Raw genomic sequence first — 19227 nt, 5'->3', positions numbered from 1 at the left:
TAGTTCTGTCTTCAAAACAGTTAGCTAACATCAACTCTTGCCTAAAATACATGGTCTACCTCTCTATAGTTTCTCTTACCATTCTTATTCTTTTATACTCTTTTCTCCACAGAGCAACCAGAGTAATCTTCTAAAATCTTAAATTCGATCATGTCCCTTTCCTGTTTTTAAATTCCTACAGTAGTTCCCATCACACTTGATCCAATCTCTTTTGCATGATTTATAAGGTTCTACTTAATCTGGCTCCATGTCTCCATTTAAACCATATCTCAAACATCTTCCCCCTCCCAGAGTATATTCAGCTGTTTTAGCTTCTTTTTTTTTTTCTTCAGACAGGAGAAACCCCTTCCTGTCTCAGAGTGTTTGTATTTTTCATCTCTCTTCTATAATGTTATTTACCATCATCTTCCTATGGCTTGTCCCTTTTCATTCTTTAGACCTCAGTTCAAATCCCACATCTTTGGAGAGGACTTTCCTGACCACCATATCTAAATTTGGCTCCATCCAGTTGTATACTATTAACTTTTTCTTTCCTGACTTTTAGCACTACTTGCAAACATTTTGTTTACTTCGCCTCTTCCCACTAAGAACTAAGTTCCTGAGAGTAGGAATAGACAGCCAGAACATCGAATTGAGACCCTTGAGGGACTGAAGAAATATTTGTTAAATAATGATTGTTTGTTTTCTTTTGCCTCAAATCACTGCCATTCCCATATTATATAGCAGTAAATCATTGGTTGGCTTAAGAGCTTTTAAAACTGAGGTACTCTGAGTCCATCTAAGTGTCATTCAGGAAGTTTTACTTGATCATCTTGATTCCAGTGTCTTGTTCTGAGATGTTATCAATGAAAATCTAATTTGTTTCAGAAGAATTCAGCACAATTGAGGTTGTGCTTATTAGCATGGTAGTTAAAGGAGCAAGGTTCCAGTTTTATTGCCACCTTTCGTTGTATCTGATAACTGGAAAATGGCTGTAGGGAGGAGTGTGCCTCTTTTCTATGTTATTGGAATCAGGTGGACAGAGACCCAGAGGCCACTGGGGTTTTCACAGAGGCTAAACTTTCTACTCCTGAGTGAAAGTGTAGGCCTTATGTCTAATTTTCTAATCCAACAGATCCACATTTATATGTCATTAATGAATAATTATTTTATGTTATTTCTCACACTTCCTTCTTGCCCCTAAATATAAAGAGGCTACTTTAAGACACCTCAGTTTCTCTGTGAAAAGATGTCATGTTGAGTAAAAGGGTAAAACAAGATAATCTACACTGAACTTGAAAAAATTTTCAGTTTAATCTGCATAATTCGGTATAGTTACATGTCCTCTTTTATGGCAAACTTGTATCATTTCAGTGCCCTCTAAGTCTATAACTTGAATATTACACTACAACATAAAGGAAATGTGATGAATAATAGCAAGTATTGAGTTGGCCAAAAAGTTCCTTCAGTTTATAAAAATAAAAGATACTTTATCATTTTTACTAAGAACTTTATTGTACAATTAATTCAACGTTTTATTCCACTACTTTCTGCCATTTTTTAGGCAGCTTCATCTTCCCCAAACTTTTTATCTTTTTGAGCAAAGAACTGTTACAGATGCCTTTTACAGTCTTCAGCAAATGAAATTTTTTCCCTTAATTAGTTAGTTCAGTCACTCAGTCGTGTCTGACTCTTTGTGACCCCATGAACTGCAGCACACCAGCCCTCCCTGTCTATCACCAACTGCCAGGGTATATCCAAATCCATGTCCATTGAGTTGGTGATGCCATCCAAACATCTCATCCTCTGTTGTCCCCTTCTCCTCCTGCCCTCAATCTTTCCCAGCATCAGGGTCTTTCCAAATGAGTCAACTCTTTGCATCAGGTGGCCAAAGTATTGCAGTTTCAGCTTCAACATCAGTCCTTCCGATGAACACCCAGGACTGATCTCCTTTAGGATGGACTAGTTGTATCTCCTTGTAGTCCAAGAGACTCTCAAGAGTCTTCTCCAACACCACAGTTCAAAAGCATCAATTCTTCAGCGCTCAGATTTCTTTACAGTCCAACTCTCACATCCATACATGACCACTGGAAAAACCATAGCCTTGACTAGACGGACCTTTGTTGACAAAGTAATGTCTCTGCTTTTTAATATGCTCTCTAGGTTGGTCATAACTTTTCTTTCGAGGAACAAATGTCTTTTAAGTTCATGGTGGCAGTCACCATCTGCAATGATTTTGGAGCCCCCCAAAATAAAGTTAGCCACTGTTTCCACTGTTTCTCCATCTATTTCCCATGAAATGATGAGACTGGATGCCATGATCTTAGTTTTCTGAATGTTGAGCTTTAAGTCAACTTTTTCACTCTCCTCTTTCATTTTCATCAAGAGGCTCTTTAGTTCTTCACTTTCTGCCATAACGGTGGTGTCATGTGCATGTCTGAGGTTATTGATATTTTTCCCGGCATTCTTGATTCCAGCTTGTGCTTCATCCAGCCCAGCATTTCTCGTGATGTACTCTGCGTAAAAGTTAAATAAGCAGGGTGACAATATACAGCCTTGATGTACTCCTTTTCCTATTTGTAACCAGTCTGTTGTTCCATGTCCAGTTCTAACTGTTGCTTCCTGACCTGCATACAGTTTCTCAAGAAGCAGGTCAGGTGGTCTGGTATTCCCATCTCCGTCAGAATTTTCCACAATTTATTGTGATCCACACAGTCAAAGGCTTTGGCATAGTCAGCAAAGCAGAAATAAATGTTTTTCTGGAACTCTCTTGCTTTCTCCATGATCCAGTGGATGTTGGCAATTTGATCTCTGGTTGCTCTGCCTTTTCTAAAACCAGCTTGAACATATGGAAATTTCACGGCTCACGTATTGCTGAAGCCTGGCTTGGAGAATTTTGAGCATTACTTTATTAGCATGTGAGATGAGTGCAATTGTGTGGTAGTTTGAGCATTCTTTGACATTGCCTTTCTTAGGGATTGGGATGAAAACTCACCTTTTCCAGTCCTGTGGCCCCTGCTGAGTTTTCCAAATTTACTGACAAATTGAGTGCAGCACTTTCACAGCATGATCCTTTAGGATTTGAAATAGCTCAACTGGAATTCCATCACCTCCACTAGCTTTGTTCATAGTGATGCTTCCTAAGACCCACTTGACTTCACATTTCAGGATGTCTGGCTCTAGGTAAGTGTGAGTGATCACACCATCATGATTATCTGGGTCATTAAGATCTTTTTTGTACAGTTCTTCTGTGTATTCTTGCCACCTCTTCTTAATATCTTCTGCTTCTGTTAGGTCCATACCATTTCTGTCCTTTACTGAGCCCATCTTTGCATGAAATATTCCCTTGATATCTCTAATTTTCTTGAAGAGATCTCTAGTTGAGATCTATTCTATCTATTCCATTATATTGTTTTCCTCTATTTCTTTGCATTGATCCCTGAGGAAGGCTTTCTTATCTCTCCTTGCTATTCTTTGGAACTCTGCATTCAAAAGGGTATATCTTTCCTTTTCTCCTTTGCTTTTCAATTCTCTTCTTTTCACAGCTGTTTGTAAGGCCTCCTCAGACAGCCATTTTGCTTTTCTTTTCTTGGGGATGGTCTTGATTCTTGTCTCCTGTACAATGTCACGAACCTCTGTCCATAGTTCATCAGGCACTCTGTCTATCAGATCTAGTCCCTTAAATCTATTTCTCACTTCCACTGTATAGTCATAAGGGATTTGATTTAGGTTGTACCAGAATGGTCTAGTGGTTTTCCCCACTTTCTTCAATTTCAGTCGGAATTTGGCAATAAGGAGTTCATGATCTGAGCCACAGTCAGCTCCCAGTCTTGTTTTTGCTGACTGTATAGAGCTTCTCCATCTTTGGTTGCAAAGAATATAATCAATCTGATTTTTGTGTTGACCATCTGGTGATGTCCATGTGTAGAGTCATCTCTTGTGTTGTTGGAAGAGGGCATTTGCTATGACCAGTGCGTTCTCTTGGCAGAACTCTATGAGACTCTGCCCTGCTTCATTCCATACTCCAAGGCCAAATTTGCCTGTTACTCCAGTTGTTTCTTGACCTCCTACTTTTGCATTCCAGTCCCCTATAATGAAAAAGAATTAACTTTGGGGTGTTCTGGAAGGTCTTATACGTCTTCATAGAACCATTCAACTTCAGCTTCTTCAGCGTTACTGCTCGGGGCATAGACCTGGATTACTGTGATATTGAGAGAATTTTGTAAAGACTGAAATAAATGGAAATCTGCAGGTGCAATGTCTGGTGAATACAGTGATTGACAGAACTTCCCAGCCAAGTATAAAAGTTTTTGCCTTGTTATCAAAGAAATGTGCGGTCTTTTGTTACCCTAATGGAGGATTATGCATTTTCTGTTGACTAATTGCAGATGCTTTTCAACTGGTCTAATTGGGAGTACTTATTGGCAGTACTTATTGCAATTAATCATTTGGCTTTCTGGAAGGTGCTCATTATGACTCCTTTCCAATCCCACCATTTTTACAACATCACCTTCTTTGCATGAAAACCAGCCTTTGGCGTGTTTGGTGGTGGTTCATTTCACTTGCCCTATGATCTCTTCCATTCCACATTATTGTACAGTATCCACTTTTCATTGCCCATCACAGTTTATTTTAAAAATAGAACATTTTCATTATGTTTAAGTAGAGAATTGCATGAGGAAATATGGTCAAGAAGTTTTTTTTCGCTTAACTTACGTGGAACCCAAACATCAAAGTAATTAACATAACTGAGCTGGTACAAATGATTTCAACACTTGATTTGGATATTACGAGCATGTCAGCTATCTCCCATGTAGTATAACATTGATTATTCTCAATTAATGTCTCAATTTGATTTGTATCAACTACAGCTTGTCTAACCAACTGTGGAGCATTATCCAGTGAGAAATCTCCAGCACAAAACATAGCAAACTACTTTTGATCAGTCATAGCATACACATTCGATCGGTCATAGCAGCTTCTCCATACAAAAAAAATTATGCGTATGTCTTTCATTCCATTTCAGTTGTTTTTACCTTTCTTGAAATAATAAAGCAAAATATGTCAAAAATATTGCTTTTTCCTTCCATCTTCAATATTAAAATCACTACACAAAAATTCACCAATTTTTATGTTTTTTTAAAAAATACATGCTGATATGACAGCTGTCACAGTACAATCTAACAAAACTGTTTTAAAGACAACTAAGCATTGCTAGAGCCAATGTATGGGAAAAAAAACAATGAACCTTTTGGCCAACCAAATAAATTTTGTCTTTTTTCTGTACCTTTCAAGTATAAGATAAAATGAGACCACAGAAATGAAGCTGTTACATGATTCAGTTCAGTTCAGTTCAGTTCAGTCGCTCAGTTGTGTCCGACTCTCCGCGACCCCATGAATCACAGCACGCCAGGCCTCCCTGTCCATCACCAACTCCTGGAGTACACTCAAACTCATGTCCACAGAGTCGGTGATGCCATCCAGCCATCTCATTCTCTGTCGTCCCCTTCTCCTCCCGCCCCCAACCTTTCCCAGCATCAGAGTCTTTTCCAGTGAGTCAACTCGTCGCATGAGGTGGCCAAAGTATTGCAGTTTCAGCTTTAGCATCAGTCTCTCCAATGAACACCCAGGATTGATCTCCTTTAGAATGGACTGGTTGGATCTCCTTGCAGTATTACATGATTAGAGAATACTAAAAGAAAGTATATCTTATGCAAGTTGTATGTTCTTTTCCTTACTATTACCTATAATTATCCATGAAGTAACTTTTTCCCAAGATGAAAGCACACGAGGTTACTGTATTTAGAAACTTCTGAGGGGACATGGAACTTCTAGACTTCTCTGTGCCAGCCATGAATCAGCCATGATTCCTCATCATGTCATTCACCCCATATAGACAGAGTTGAGCCCATTTCCACTAGTACTCATTTAGTGATACTTGCTAGTGTAAAGAGAAGAAGGCAATGGCAAGCCACTCCAGTACTCTTGCCTAGAAAATCCCATGGATGGAGGAGCCTGGTAGGCTGCAGTCCTTGGGGTCGCTAAGGGTCGGACACGACTGAGCGACTTCACTTTCACTTTCCACTTTCACACATTGGAGAAGGAAATGGCAACCCACTCCAGTGTTCTTGCCTGGAGAATCCCAGGGACAGGGGAGCCTGGTGGGCTTCCATCTATGGGGTCGCACAGAGTCGGACACGACTGAAGTGACTTAGCAGCAGCAGCAGCTAGTGTAAAAGCAAAACCTCCCAAAATGATTGCTTCATTAATTGACTTATAGGATGTGCATTTTCTCACTTTAAAAAATTGCACTGACTTCATTTTTTGTTTATAAAAGTTTTATTCTGGATTCACATTTTGTGAGAAAAATATACATAGTGTATTTTGCCTCATTAGAAATCTTTCAGTGTTTGGCACCATAGAATTAAGGTATTTTGAGTTTACAGGGTGTTCATTGGAAGGACTGATGCTGAAGCTGAAACTGCAATACTTTGGCCACCTCATGCAACGAGTTGACTCACTGGAAAAGACTCTGATGCTGGGAAAGGTTGGGGGCGGGAGGAGAAGGGGACGACAGAGAATGAGATGGCTGGATGGCATCACCGGCTCTGTGGACATGAGTTTGAGTGAACTCCAGGATTTGGTGATGGACAGGGAGGCCTGGCGTGCTATGAATCATGGGGTCGCGGAGAGTCGGACACGACTGAGCAACTGAACTGAACTGAACTGAAGTTTACAGGGGAATACAGTCTTACTATTTTGAGCTTGTATTGCTTAGTAATTCTGGAGCTTGAGCAATGTATGGAGGAACTTTGAATGATTCTTAACCCGAGTACTTCAGATGTCACCTCCTCAAAGAGACCTCCCCTACTCACTCATTTCATTGTGCAGTTTTCACTCACAACAGTAGTAGTTTCAAACTACCTTTTACTTTTTGTTTCCCCATATAGAAGATCCCCTGGAGAAGGAAACGGCAACCCAAATCCCTTACTCTTGCCTCGAGAATGCCATGGTTGGAGGAGCCTGGTGGGCTACAGTCCATGCGGGGGTGGGGGTGGGGGTGGGGTGAGGGGGCATCACAAAGAGTCAGACACAATTTGGCAACTAAATCAAACCTCCAAAACCCCAAAACATATAGAAATTTAGCCCTGTCTTTTTTTGTTTACTTTGGATCCCCAGTGCCTAGACCAGGGGCACTTAAACATTCTGGAATGCATATATTAGGTTTTTTTTAAATTATTTTTTATGGCTGTGCTGGCTCTTCCTTGCTGCACGTGGGCTTTTCTCTAGTTGCAGCATGCAGGGGCTACTCTCTAGTTGTGAGACACAGGCTTCTCATTGAAGTGACTTCTCTTATTGCAGAACACTGGCTCAGTAGTTGTGGTGCATGGGTTTAGCTCCCCCCAGGGCATGTGGACTCTTTCTGGAGTCTAACCCTTATTCCCTGCATTGGCAGGCGGATTCTACACTGGATCACCAGGGAAGTCTCAAGGTTAACTTCTTAACCGCCTACAAATAGCTTTTTAAAAATTAATAACATTGAAACTTTGTTGTTATATGACCATTGATATTCTGTGATATATATTCTGCCTATTCTCTTTTTTTCTATGAGACGACTTATTTATAGCATAAACTCGAGCTTCAAATCATGTGAGACGGTAGCCACTTAACAATTTGATTTGTATGCTGAGGTAAATGAAATTCTCAACAAAGTGTGTTAATCTGACCTTCCAAACCACATACCAGTAATTTCCTGACATCCATCTCTGTCAGAGAATTGCATCCTGTGGTACAAAATTCCTCATCCTGGAGTGGCAGTGGGTGAAAGGGTAGGGGTACTGCAGATCTATAAGACCAATTTGATCCAAACCCTGATAAATTTTGGTTCCCTAGGTTTAAGTAGTGGGAAAGTGCAAGTGTTTGTCGCTCAGTGGTGTCCAACTCTTTGCGACTCCAAGGACAGCAGCGGGCCAGGCTCCTCTGTCCATGGGATTTCTCTAGGCAAGAATGCTGGAGTGGGTTGCCATTTCTTTCTCCAGGGCATCTTCCCGGCCCAGAGATCAAACCCGGGTCTCCTGCATTGCAGGCAGATTCTTTACCGTCTGAGCCACCAGGGAAGCCAAATATAAGTAGGTTGTAAGGTCATTTATGAAAAATGTTTTTCTTTGGAAAGGGTATTCTGTCAATTAAAAGTCATTTGCGCACAATTTCACAGTTCCTCTCTCCATACCTAGTCACTGAGTGTAAATCTCGAGTCTCCTATGGTTAACTCTTCCAAGGGCTAATTCCTCGTATGTCAGGGTTCGAGGCGCTACTGCGAAACATGGGGGGCCCCCGTTGCCCGCGGAGTCTCGGCAGGGTCCTCCACCAGACCCAAGAGCCAGTCTCGCGCAGTCAAGCTCTGAGCATAAACCACTCCGTGGCCCGCCTGAGCGGGCCTGTGGCCTCGGGCTTAAAGTCCAGCCCGTGCCGCAATCCCCGGGGTAGGCTCGCGCGCCTTTTCTGCTCCTGGGGCCAGCAGACTCCACCAGGCGCCTATGTGTGGAGGTGCGAAGCCACATAGATTGAGGAGGGGACGGCGGGAAAGGGTCGGTTGCTTAGTGGTGCCCTGAACTTCTCTTGTGTCATGCGTGCGGGAGGTGAAGGCTTCTGTACTCCACAGGCCCTAGCGTGGTCACCCGCAGCACCCCGCCTGAGGCTCAGCTAGCAACCGAAGGCGTCACGGAGAAAGACCAGGACCGGAGTGCGTCCCTCCACAGCCTCAGACCCAACCAGCCCCGCGCCCCTCCGCTCCGCGCATGCCCCGCCCCGTGAGCTGCCACGTGAGGCCCTCGGCCAGCCAGCCTATGGGCGCCAACCCCGCCCAGGATCCCCGCCTTGCCCTCTGCTCCGCGCGCCGCCACGTGATGCGGCGCACCGCCAGCCAATGGACGCCGGCTTTGTCTCGCGCCCCGCCCCGCGCGCCGTGGCCGTTTGAAGTGACTAATTTCTGTCATATGACTGAGGCGCCTATGGGGGTGGCGGGGCAGCTGTAGGAGCGGGGGCCTGGCGAGTTCCCTGAGGAGCGACCCCGGCCTGGCCGTGGCCACCATGGCGCCTACCCTGTTCCAGAAGCTCTTCAGCAAGAGGAACGGCCTGGGCGCGCCCGGTCGGGACGCGAGGGACCCGGATTGCGCGTTCAGGTAGGTCGCCGCGGGGCGAGGGGCGAGGGGCGCGGAGCCGATGGCCTAGTGGGCTCCGGCTTCCAGAGGCGCTGAGGCTTGCTCGAAGTCCACGCTGGCGCAGTAGCGTCGCCGCGGGACCGGGGTCGGGGCCTCGGTCGGGAGGGGCAGGGCAGCTGCAGACCGGCGATGGAGGGCTCGAGCGCGGTCCTCTCCCCCCTCCCCCACGGTCGCCCCTCACCCCTTTGTCCGGGCCGGTTTGTTTACGTCTTGCTCGGCGGCCACGCGCGGCTCTGCCACTCCCGGCGGAGCCTCGCGGCCTGAGCTTAGGGTCCACACGCCTTCCTGGCGACGCGTCGAGTTGGGCGCGGGCTGGATTGGACCTCAAACGCTGTCCTCCGGGCTGGAAAGTTCTCCCCTCCTCCCCGCGGCCGGTCGTCCTCTGGGTGCTCCGTTCCAGCTTGGTTGCTGTTGTGGAGAGAGCAGCACGTTTTGGCCAGCCTTCGGAGTGAAGAGAAGGCTGGAGGAGCGTGTCGGCAAGCTGCCGTTCTTTCAGATTTCTTGTAAATCTAAATTAGAGGTGTGCAGATACCGGACCGAGTGGCCTGAATATTGTCGAAAAGAGTGAAGCTGCGCTGAGTCAAATGAAGCATGGCCCTAGAATTGCCCATCCCTTTGGAACTGTTACTAAAAACGAGTCTATGAAAATTGACAGCGATACCAAGATATTTTGTGGTATTACAGGCTTGGTTATTTTTTTTTTGTTACAGTACCTGTTGCTGGTTAGAAAAAAACTTTCTTAAGATTGTAAGACCCTGTAATATAAACCTGAATTCTAGATAAAGTTTAGTTTCGAAACTTCATTTGATGAAGAGATTATGTCTTTCAGACAGCCTTAATACTTGTTGCAGTGTGGAAACTTGTGAATGTAAGTAGGCTGAATGTCAAATATCACTCAAACCTGGTAGGATAGCAAAGAGCCCAGTTGTACAGTAGTACTAGGAAAAAATGAGAATCTGTTAAATTTTGCGACAGTCACATTCTGAAATGACTGTACCTCACTGGTTTAAAAGGTTTTGCTAACTTTAAAATTATTCATCCTCTCTCACTAATGCAAGCCCCGTTAGTAAACATTCTGTAATATGTGAAATTGAAGTATTAAATGGAAAGACATTTCACTGACTTCAGAGGAAAAAAATTTCAGAGGTGATCATCTTGGCACAGTACTTAATAATGACAGTTACCTAGCTTTTGGTTTTTTCTTCTGGGAAGTAAGTGTCTTGCCATGCTTATCTAATGACTTTATTTAAAGATTTCTTTAGTGCTTTTCTTTTGAAAAATGAAACTGCAGGCGTGATAGTACTTCATCGAGCCATCCAATACATCAGGGGTCAGTAGAAAGCAAGTTTAGGGGCTATATTAAAAAGGTGACATTTGAATAGGCTTTCTGTTTCTAGGCAGAGATTTATTTTGAGATATCTAGATTTCCAAGTATCTAAGTAATTGTGAAAAAAAGGTTATTTTTTAAAAAAAATGTAAGTCTACAGTATGGTTGTGTAATACTCCTTTAAAGTTGCCAAAGCACTTTCTCATCAGTTAACTCATGTGATGTTTCACAACAGCCATGTGAGATAGGGCAAGTAGCAGTATAGATAACTTCATGATCCTTTTTTGTGTGTGAGAATGATGTGTAAGCACAATAACTGCAGTGCAATATGGAAGGTACTACTTTAAAAAATGTAGACGTGTACATGTGAGAAAATGAAAACTGAGTAATGTCATATATACGCCTAGCAACTTGCAAATTTGATCAACCTAAGTCTTGTGTGTTTTTTTTAAAAACAATTTGATTGTTTGTATATACATACACATACAGAGTTGTGTACCCACAACCCCAATGAATTTTTAGAACACTTCATCACCCAAAAAATTTCCTCATGCCCCTTTGCTGTCATTCCTTAACTCCTCCTCACCCAGGGCAATCACTGACCTGCTTTCTGTTTAATGATAGAAGTTTCGATTTTTTTTAGAATTTCATGTAAATGTAAACATACTGTTTATAGGCTTCTGTGTCTGGATACTTTAACTCAGAGTGATTTTGAGATTCATCCAAGTTGTTGTGTTTTTTCTGTAGTTCCTTCAGTTTTTTTGGGGATGGGGGCTGGTGCTGAATAGTATACCACAATTTGTTTATCCATTCACTGGTTGGCAGACATTTTGGGTTCTTTTCAGATTTGGGCTGTATTGAACAGTGCTGCTGGTGAATGTTTGTGAACAAATCTTTATGTGGAAATGCATTTTCGTTTTTCTTGGAGTGGGATTGCTGGGTGCTATGGTTACTTAAAAAAAAAAAATTGCCAAACTTTTCCAAAGTAGTTGTACTTTTTATAGTCCCACTAGTAATATATGAAGGTTACAGTTGCTCCAGATTCTCTTCGAAACAAGATATTGTTAGTCTGTTTTTTAAAATTAATTTATTTACTTGGTTTCACTGGATCTTAGTTGCAGTGTGTGGGATCTAGCTAACTGACCAGGGATGAAACCACGGCCCCCTGCATTGGGAGTTTAGAGTCTTGGACACTGGACCACCAGTGAAGTCCCATTAGTCTGGTTTTTTAAATTAAAAAATTTTTTTATATTGTAAAAAATACCTAACATAAGATTTGCCTTGTTAACCATTTTAGAATCTTAAAATTTTTTTTTCCCCTGGAGTATAGTAGATTTACAGTGTTAGTGTTAATTTCAGGTGTACAGCAAAGTGAATACATACATCCATTCTTTTTAGATTCGTTTCCCATGCTAATGGGTATAGTGGTATCTTGTAGTTTTAATTTGCCTTTCCCAAATAGTAAATGATATTTAGCATCTTTTTATGTAGCTCAGCTTTTTGAATAGACTAAAATTTAGTTTTTATACCAGTATACAATGCTTTACTTTCTAGAATCCTTTTTTGGTTTTGTTTTGTTTTAGTCAGCTTAAGTTGTTAAATCAGGCTTGGACACAGTTAGCCATTGGCAGCTAACTATAGCTCAGCCTGTAAGAGTCAGTTCCTAGAGTAAGCAATATACAAGGTCCAATGGTGATAAGCCAGGAAAAGATAAGAAAGACTTGAGACAGAGAAGCCTAAGGAGCTTTTCAATATTGCCTTTCATAGTTACTCCATTGAAAAATATGATCAAGGATTACCCACTTCCTTTCCGTCTTTAAGTTCCTTACCTGACAAGTTTCTGGTTCTTGTCCTGTCTAAGCTTCCAGAGCTCGAGATGAGTGTAGCATATCACAAGAAGAATATTATTGTAATCATTTATAGAAATGAAACAGTAATTTGTTTTCATCTTTTAAAGAATCTGGGAAAGACAGTGCTTTCAAGGGGAAGATACTGTTTATATTTTCTCCATCAGGATACTTTTCAGTGGAAGTAAGAATTCAGGGTAAGTTCAATAACTTCAGTACACATGAAATAATTTCTTCAAAAATAAAATTCTCAGGGGCTTACCTGGTGGCTCAGTGGTAAAGAATCCACCTGCCAATGCAGGAGACACTGTTCAATCCCTGATCTGGGGAAGATGCCACATGCTGTGGAGCAACTAAGCCTGTGTGGCACAACTATTGAGCCTGTGTTCTAGAGCCCAGGAGCCGCAACTACTGAAGCCTGGAGCCCTAAACCCTGTGCTCTGCAACAGGAGAAGCCACCACAATGAGAAACCTGAACACTTCTAGAGAGTAACTCCTGCTCACCGCAACTAGAGAAAAGCCCACTCAGCAGCAAAGACTCAGCACAGCTGAAAATAAATAAAATTATAAAAATTAGCAAATGAGTAAATAGAATTCTCAGGACTTCCCTGGTGGTCCAGTGGGTAAGACTCCACACTCCTAATGCTGGGGCCTGGGTTTGATCCCTGGTCAGGGAATTAGATCCCACATGGCTCAGCTAAAAATCCTACATGCTGCAACAAAAATCAATGATCCTATATGCCTCAACTAAGACCGGGCACAGCCAAATAAATATATGTGTGTGTTAGTCACTCAGTTGTGTCTGACTCTTTGCATCCCCATGGACTGTAGTCTGCCAGGCTCCTCTGTCCATGGGATTCTCCAGGCAAGAGTACTGGAGTGGGTTGCCATTTTCTTCTTCAGGGAATCTTCACTCAGGGATCATACCTGGGTCTCCTGAATTGTAGACAGATTCATTTACCTTCTGAGCCACCAGGGAAGCACAAATAAATAAATATTAAAATTCTCTTCATCTAAAGATGGTGTTAATAATAGCAACTGTGCGGCATTGTCATGAGGTATATTAGTGAAGGTAACATATTAAAAAGCAGAGACATTACTTTGCCAACAAAGGTCCGTCTAGTCAAGGCTATGGTTTTTCCCGTGGTCATGTATGGATGTGAGAGTTGGACTGTGAAGAAAGCTGATTGCCGAAGAATTGATGCTTTTGAACTGTGGTGCTGGAGAAGACTCTTGAGAGTCCGTTGGACTGCAAGGAGGTCCAACCAGTCCATTCTGAAGGAGATCAATCCTGGGTGTTCATTGGAAGGACTGATGCTAAAGCTGAAACTGCAATACTTTGGCCACCTCATGCGACGAGTTGACTCACTGGAAAAGACTCTGATGCTGGGAGGGATTGGGGGCAGGAGGAGACGGGGACGACAGAGAATAAGATGGCTGGATGGCATCACCGACTCTATGGACATGAGTTTGAGTGAACTCCGGGAGTTGGTGATGGACAGGGAGGCCTGGCGTGCTGTGATTCATGGGGTCTCAAAGAGTCGGACATGACTGAGCGACTGAACAGTAAACTGCGTTGTGTTAATAAACTAAGTCTTAAAATTCTTGAAAGAAGTTTAATTTCATGAAGAAGGTGGTTTAAGAAGTAAATGTCTATAGGGCATAATTCATGTTTTGTTCAAAAAGCAGTTTCTATATTTTTATTTTATTCCTAATGCATGAACATTTGTTCTTACACTGTGTCTGTAGCAGGAGTAACAACCTCTTAATTGGTTTTTCTGTCATCACTGTTGCTTTTCTGCAAACTGTTTTCAACATTCATCCTTTAAAAAAATGCTAATTCAGATCATGATCAGCAGGCAAAATGATGTAGAATTTAAAATCTCCACAACACAGTTATTCTAAGAATTCAAAGAGGTCAGTCATGTTGAGCACTTAATGCAGTGATTAGCACATGGCTTTCACAACCAGAAGTTGTTACTATATGATGATTTCATGCTTATGTATAAAACCGTTCCAGTTTAGGACCAAACTCCTTAGGTGTGGCTTTTGTGAAATCTGTAGCCTCAAGTTTTTAATTTTTTAAAATAAGGTTATTTTTAACATAGCTGTTATTCTATTATTATTATGTTTTATTACCTATTAATATTGTATATTATTTATCTATTAATATTATCTATTCTTAGTCTATATTTAGATTTTCTCAGGATGTCTTTTTACAGTAGGTTTGTTTGAATCAGTCTGCATACTGAGTTTGTAATTATGTGCCTAAAATCGTTTTTGTTTTTAAAATGGATCTTTTTTTCTATGAAATTTTCCGTGTTCTCTTCTTGACTGTTTGATCTCTAATGGTTTCCTTTAATTCACTGGTTCCCAGCAGTCTATATTTTAACCAGACCGTCCAGGTGATTCTCAATGCTCAAGTTTGAGAACCACTGCTACAAATTACTCTCTCTCCTGAAAACTGATGGTTAGATACTTGACTAGACTTGGGTTCAGGGTTTTTTTTTTTCTTTTTAATTTAAAATATTCAACAGATTTTGCAGTGTACTTTGCATTGCATACATAGTGTCTGGTTGTCCCATTTTTAGTGGTGCTAAGATTGATTAGTTGGTTTCAGACTATTCTGCCATTATAAAATTCCTCTTTCACTATTGGTTTTAGCATATTTTGTTGATTATTGTCTGAACCCACTATCTTGTTAGGGGATGCAAAATGGTAATATCCTGATTCTTTAGTCCTTTCTGCGTTTATTTCTTGGTGAACTTTCTCTTACCAACTTACTTGGTTATTTGCTATAGGAAAGTCAGCACCAAAGTTCGTGTATCACTTTTTAGAATAATTTATACTGCGTTAGATGAATGTTTCCATTTTAATTATCATATTTTAGTATCACCTCTTGGATGTGTTTTAATCCATTGCAGTAAAATTGACCCCATATTTGGCCAGAGGAAGACTTCTTAAGTTGACTTTTGTGCCCTTTGACATGATCTGATCTCATTAATCTTTGATAATTTGTTGCTTTTTTCTGGCCTTGTCTTAATCTAGCCCTCTCCCTTTTCTGTGATTTTATCACTTTGGATTTGTTCTAGGTTCTGGGATGTGCCATGCTATGTTATTCTTTGTTTTGGGCATAATTTTACATAGCTTTTTGTTTTGCTTCTTGTAGTGATCATCTGGGCTTATCCTAATTATTCTTTCTCCAGGAAGCCTATTCTGATTTCTCCCTCTCTAAGTTAGATTTCACTTTAGTTTTTTTCCATAGCTTTCTGTACTTCCTTCTGTGACATGTATCACAGCTGCCATTACTTGTCCACATCTCTCTCCTTTGCTTGCTTGAGAGCACTCTTCAACTTCAAGGTGTATTTTAGAGTTAGAACCTTGTAAGCCACATGATGGGTTGTTTGTGGGGAACAAATGCCTAGGTTCTGTCTGGAGCAGCTCAGGTAAGACGCCGTTTTCCAGGGAGAGACTATAATACTGTGGAGGCCTATCTTGAACTCCTGGTCTGAAGGAGCAGCCCTTTCCCCTAGTCTCTATCAGAGCACACTGTTTATATCCTTCATAGTTCTTTTTACAGTTTATCATCTCTCTCCCTCAAGTTCACATTATTGAGTCTGTATGTAGCACAGTGCCTACGTCTGTGCTCAGTAAATATTTTTAGAATGAACATATTAATTAATTTTAAGAACAGAGAGAATCAGACGTTCTGTTTTGGAGATTTGGTCTAGTTTTAATTGTTATTGAGAAATTTATTTGATAGTTTAATAAAGTAAATCCAGAGTTCACGATAGAGGTTGGGCCTGGAGATAATGAACTTGGGCTTATGGTCAGTGGTCAGTATTAAAACTAAGGGAACAGATGAGATAATATAGGAAAAGGGGTGTATGTAGATAGAGAATTGCAAAGAACAGATTTTGTCCTGAGGAAATCTAAAATGTACAAATGTGGGAGAGGAAAGTCTGCAAAGAAAGAATGGCCAGAGACATAGGGAGAAGGCCAGTGGTATGTGGTATTGGGAAAGCTCAGAAAGGGAAGTGTTTAAAAAATGATGGAGTGATGGACTGTTGTGTTAGCTGGTTGCTGACAGGTCTTGTGAGATGAGAAACAGAAAAGTATCTGTTGGATTTGTCAAGTTGGAGCTAACTAGTGACCTTAATGATTTTTTTTTTTTGAGGCATGTTTTTTGGGAAAAGTGAGATGTGTATTAAATGAAAAGGGAGGAAATGGCTTCACTGCCAAAGCTTTCTATTTCTGTAGGGAAAACAACCTGTAGTGCTGTGTTATCTTTTCGCTTTCAGTATTCCGATTTTAGGTTGCATTTTGAACTTCTGAAGTTCTTAAAGACTGGTTTCCTAATATTATCAGTGTTCATAAAAATCATATTTCAGAAGTTTTTAAAATATGATCTTAAACATTTGTCTATTCACAAGATTTTCTATTTAAAAAATAACACCCCTTCTTAAATTATACTTTTTATTCTTGTCTTAGAAATAGTAGAAAGTTATAATATTCTTTACAGAGAATTCTGTGAGATCATATCTTTCTTATTAAAGTAGAAGCTGAGAATTTTAAGTTAAACTTCGTGTTAATGCCCTGTGGTATCAATATTTGGTTCTAAGAATCTAATTTTGCTATAGGAAATGCAGATATTTTATTGTTGATTTACTGTTACATCTCTCAGTTAAGTTCAGTTCAGTCGCTCAGTCGTGTCCGACTCTGCGACCCCATGAACCACAGCACGCCAGGCCTCCCTGTCTATCACCAACTCCCGGAGTTCACTCAAACTCATGTCCATCGAGTCGGTGATGCCATCCAGCCATCTCATTCTCTGTCATCTCCGTCTCCTCCCACCCCCAATCCCTCCCAGCATCAGAGTCTTTTCCAGTGAGTCAACTCGTCGCATGAGGTGGCCAAAGTATTGCAGTTTCAGCTATATCATCAGTCCTTCCAATGAACACCCAGGATTGATCTCCTTTAGAATGGACTGGTTGGATTTTCTTGCAGTCCAAGGGACTCTCAAGAGTCTTCTCCAGCACCACAGTAAGAAATAAGGTCCAAAATTCATAAGTTGAATATTAAGCTATATTTTTATTAAACTATTTTATTTCAATAAATATGGTTTTGAAATAAAATAGTTTAATAAAAATATAGCTTAATGTTCAACTTATGAATTTTGGACCTTATTTCTTACTAATATAATAGTTATTGTCTTAAACCTTGCTGAGTTTTAAGTTATCTTTTCGGAAAGACTTGTTTAAAAAAAAAAACTCCCCATGTAAAACATAACAGCCACATGTGTGTATCTGTGGCTGATTCATGTTGATGTGTGGCAGAAGCCAGCACAGTATTGCATAGCAATTATCCTCCAATTAAATAAATAAATTAAAAAAACCAGGATTGCTAAACTCTTCTTACACAATCTTATTTCTGTTCCTGACACTACCATTCTCTTAATCTACCACGTTGAAAGTCAGAGAATCATCTTTAATTCTTTTTTCTCTCTGGTTGCTTCATTTGGTCATTTGTTAAATCCTGTCAATTCAGATTCTGCAATATCTTAGTTCTTTTCCATTTCCCACTGCCATCATCTCATGTAGCCCTTGAATGATTTTCATAAAAACTTGCCATAACTTTCCCACCTTGTGTGTATTCCCCTCTGTACCATTCTGCTAAATTGAGTTTCTTAAACCATATTCTGATCAGTGCACTCAGAAATCTCCTTTGACTCCCTGTTGCTTAATAGAGGTTTGCTCTGTGCCAGGCATGTTTTCAGTGTTTTACACATACTAATTCATTTATTTATTACAAAAGCTTTATAAAATAGGTTTGATTATTCCTCTTTCATCATGAGGGAATGGAGGCAGAGAGAGAAGTTAAGGACCTTGTCCAAGGTCACACAGTAAGTGATATAATTAATATACAAATTCAGACATTTGCGTTCCAGCACCTTTGTTTCCCGAGTGGTGAGTGGCGCTAGTGGTAAAGAACTCCCCTCCCCAGTGCACGAGATGTAAGAGATGCAGGTTCAGTACCTGGGTGGGGAAGATCCCCTGGAGGAGGGCATGGCAACCCACTCCAGTATTGTTGCAGGGAGAATCCCAGGGACAGAGGAGACTGGTGGGCTATGGTTCTTGGAGTTGCAAAAAGTCAGACACAACTGAAGCGACTTGGCACAGACACCCACACCTTTGTTTTTAATAATGTCCAGACTTTTCAACTTGTCATGTCAGCCTCCTGTAGAGTTGTTCCCAATGTTTCCTGTATGTGTAACCTTGGGAAATAGTATCATGTCGTCATTAAAGATGCTGTGTGTGCACATGTCAGAGTAGAGGAGTGGATAGTCCCAGTACCCAGTGTACCTACCGTCTTAGAGTTGTTTCGAGAATTTAATGGCATGGTAGTCTCTTAAACGGTAGAATTCCTTCTCACACTTCCTCACCCTTCACTTTATTCTTTCCAGTCTTCTTTCTAATTTTTCCTCCAACTGTGGGCTCTGAATTAGACTAGAAGTTTGATGTTTCTTTAGGATATTCTGGTTCATATGTTTGCACGTTCCTTGGAATTATATAGCTACAACACACCTGTCTTGGAAGCTCCAATAGAAACCATGTTTTCCCATTATGACAGTTACTTTCTTGGGTTGTAATTGCTTCTTTTGTATCTGTATACTTTAGTAGATTTTAAGTTCCAGGTTCCATGGTATAACTTGTTTTATGCTTTATTCCTGGTGTTTGATTCACAGAAGGCATTCAATAAATATTTGATGAATGAGTGAAGAATAAAAATAGTCACTGAACTGAAGAAATTTTATTTCCTTTAACAAAGATGTTTCTGTTTTGGGTTATTTGCC

At 40.9% G+C, this 19227-nt stretch overlaps 1 protein-coding gene across 2 annotated transcripts in view; it reads left to right on the top strand.

Moving 5' to 3' along the window:
• Positions 1–8961: 8961 nt before the first annotated feature.
• Positions 8962–19227, top strand: part of FNIP1 (folliculin interacting protein 1) — a 116237-nt gene continuing 105971 nt past the window's right edge. For both annotated transcript variants that reach the window (XM_055430400.2, XM_055430399.2), the window contains exon 1: positions 8962–9161. In XM_055430400.2, coding sequence (XP_055286375.1) covers positions 9070–9161 — 92 coding nt within the window. In that variant the 5' untranslated portion in view covers positions 8962–9069. The remainder of the gene's footprint in view (positions 9162–19227) is intronic.

This window comes from Moschus berezovskii, chromosome 8 (assembly GCF_049115385.1).
Source record: "Moschus berezovskii isolate FMDL1 chromosome 8, NW_MosBer_1.0, whole genome shotgun sequence".
NCBI classification, from domain to species: Eukaryota; Metazoa; Chordata; class Mammalia; order Artiodactyla; family Moschidae; genus Moschus; species Moschus berezovskii.
The sequence above is the reverse complement of the archived record's forward strand: the minus strand, read 5'-3'. Positions and strand labels throughout refer to the sequence as shown.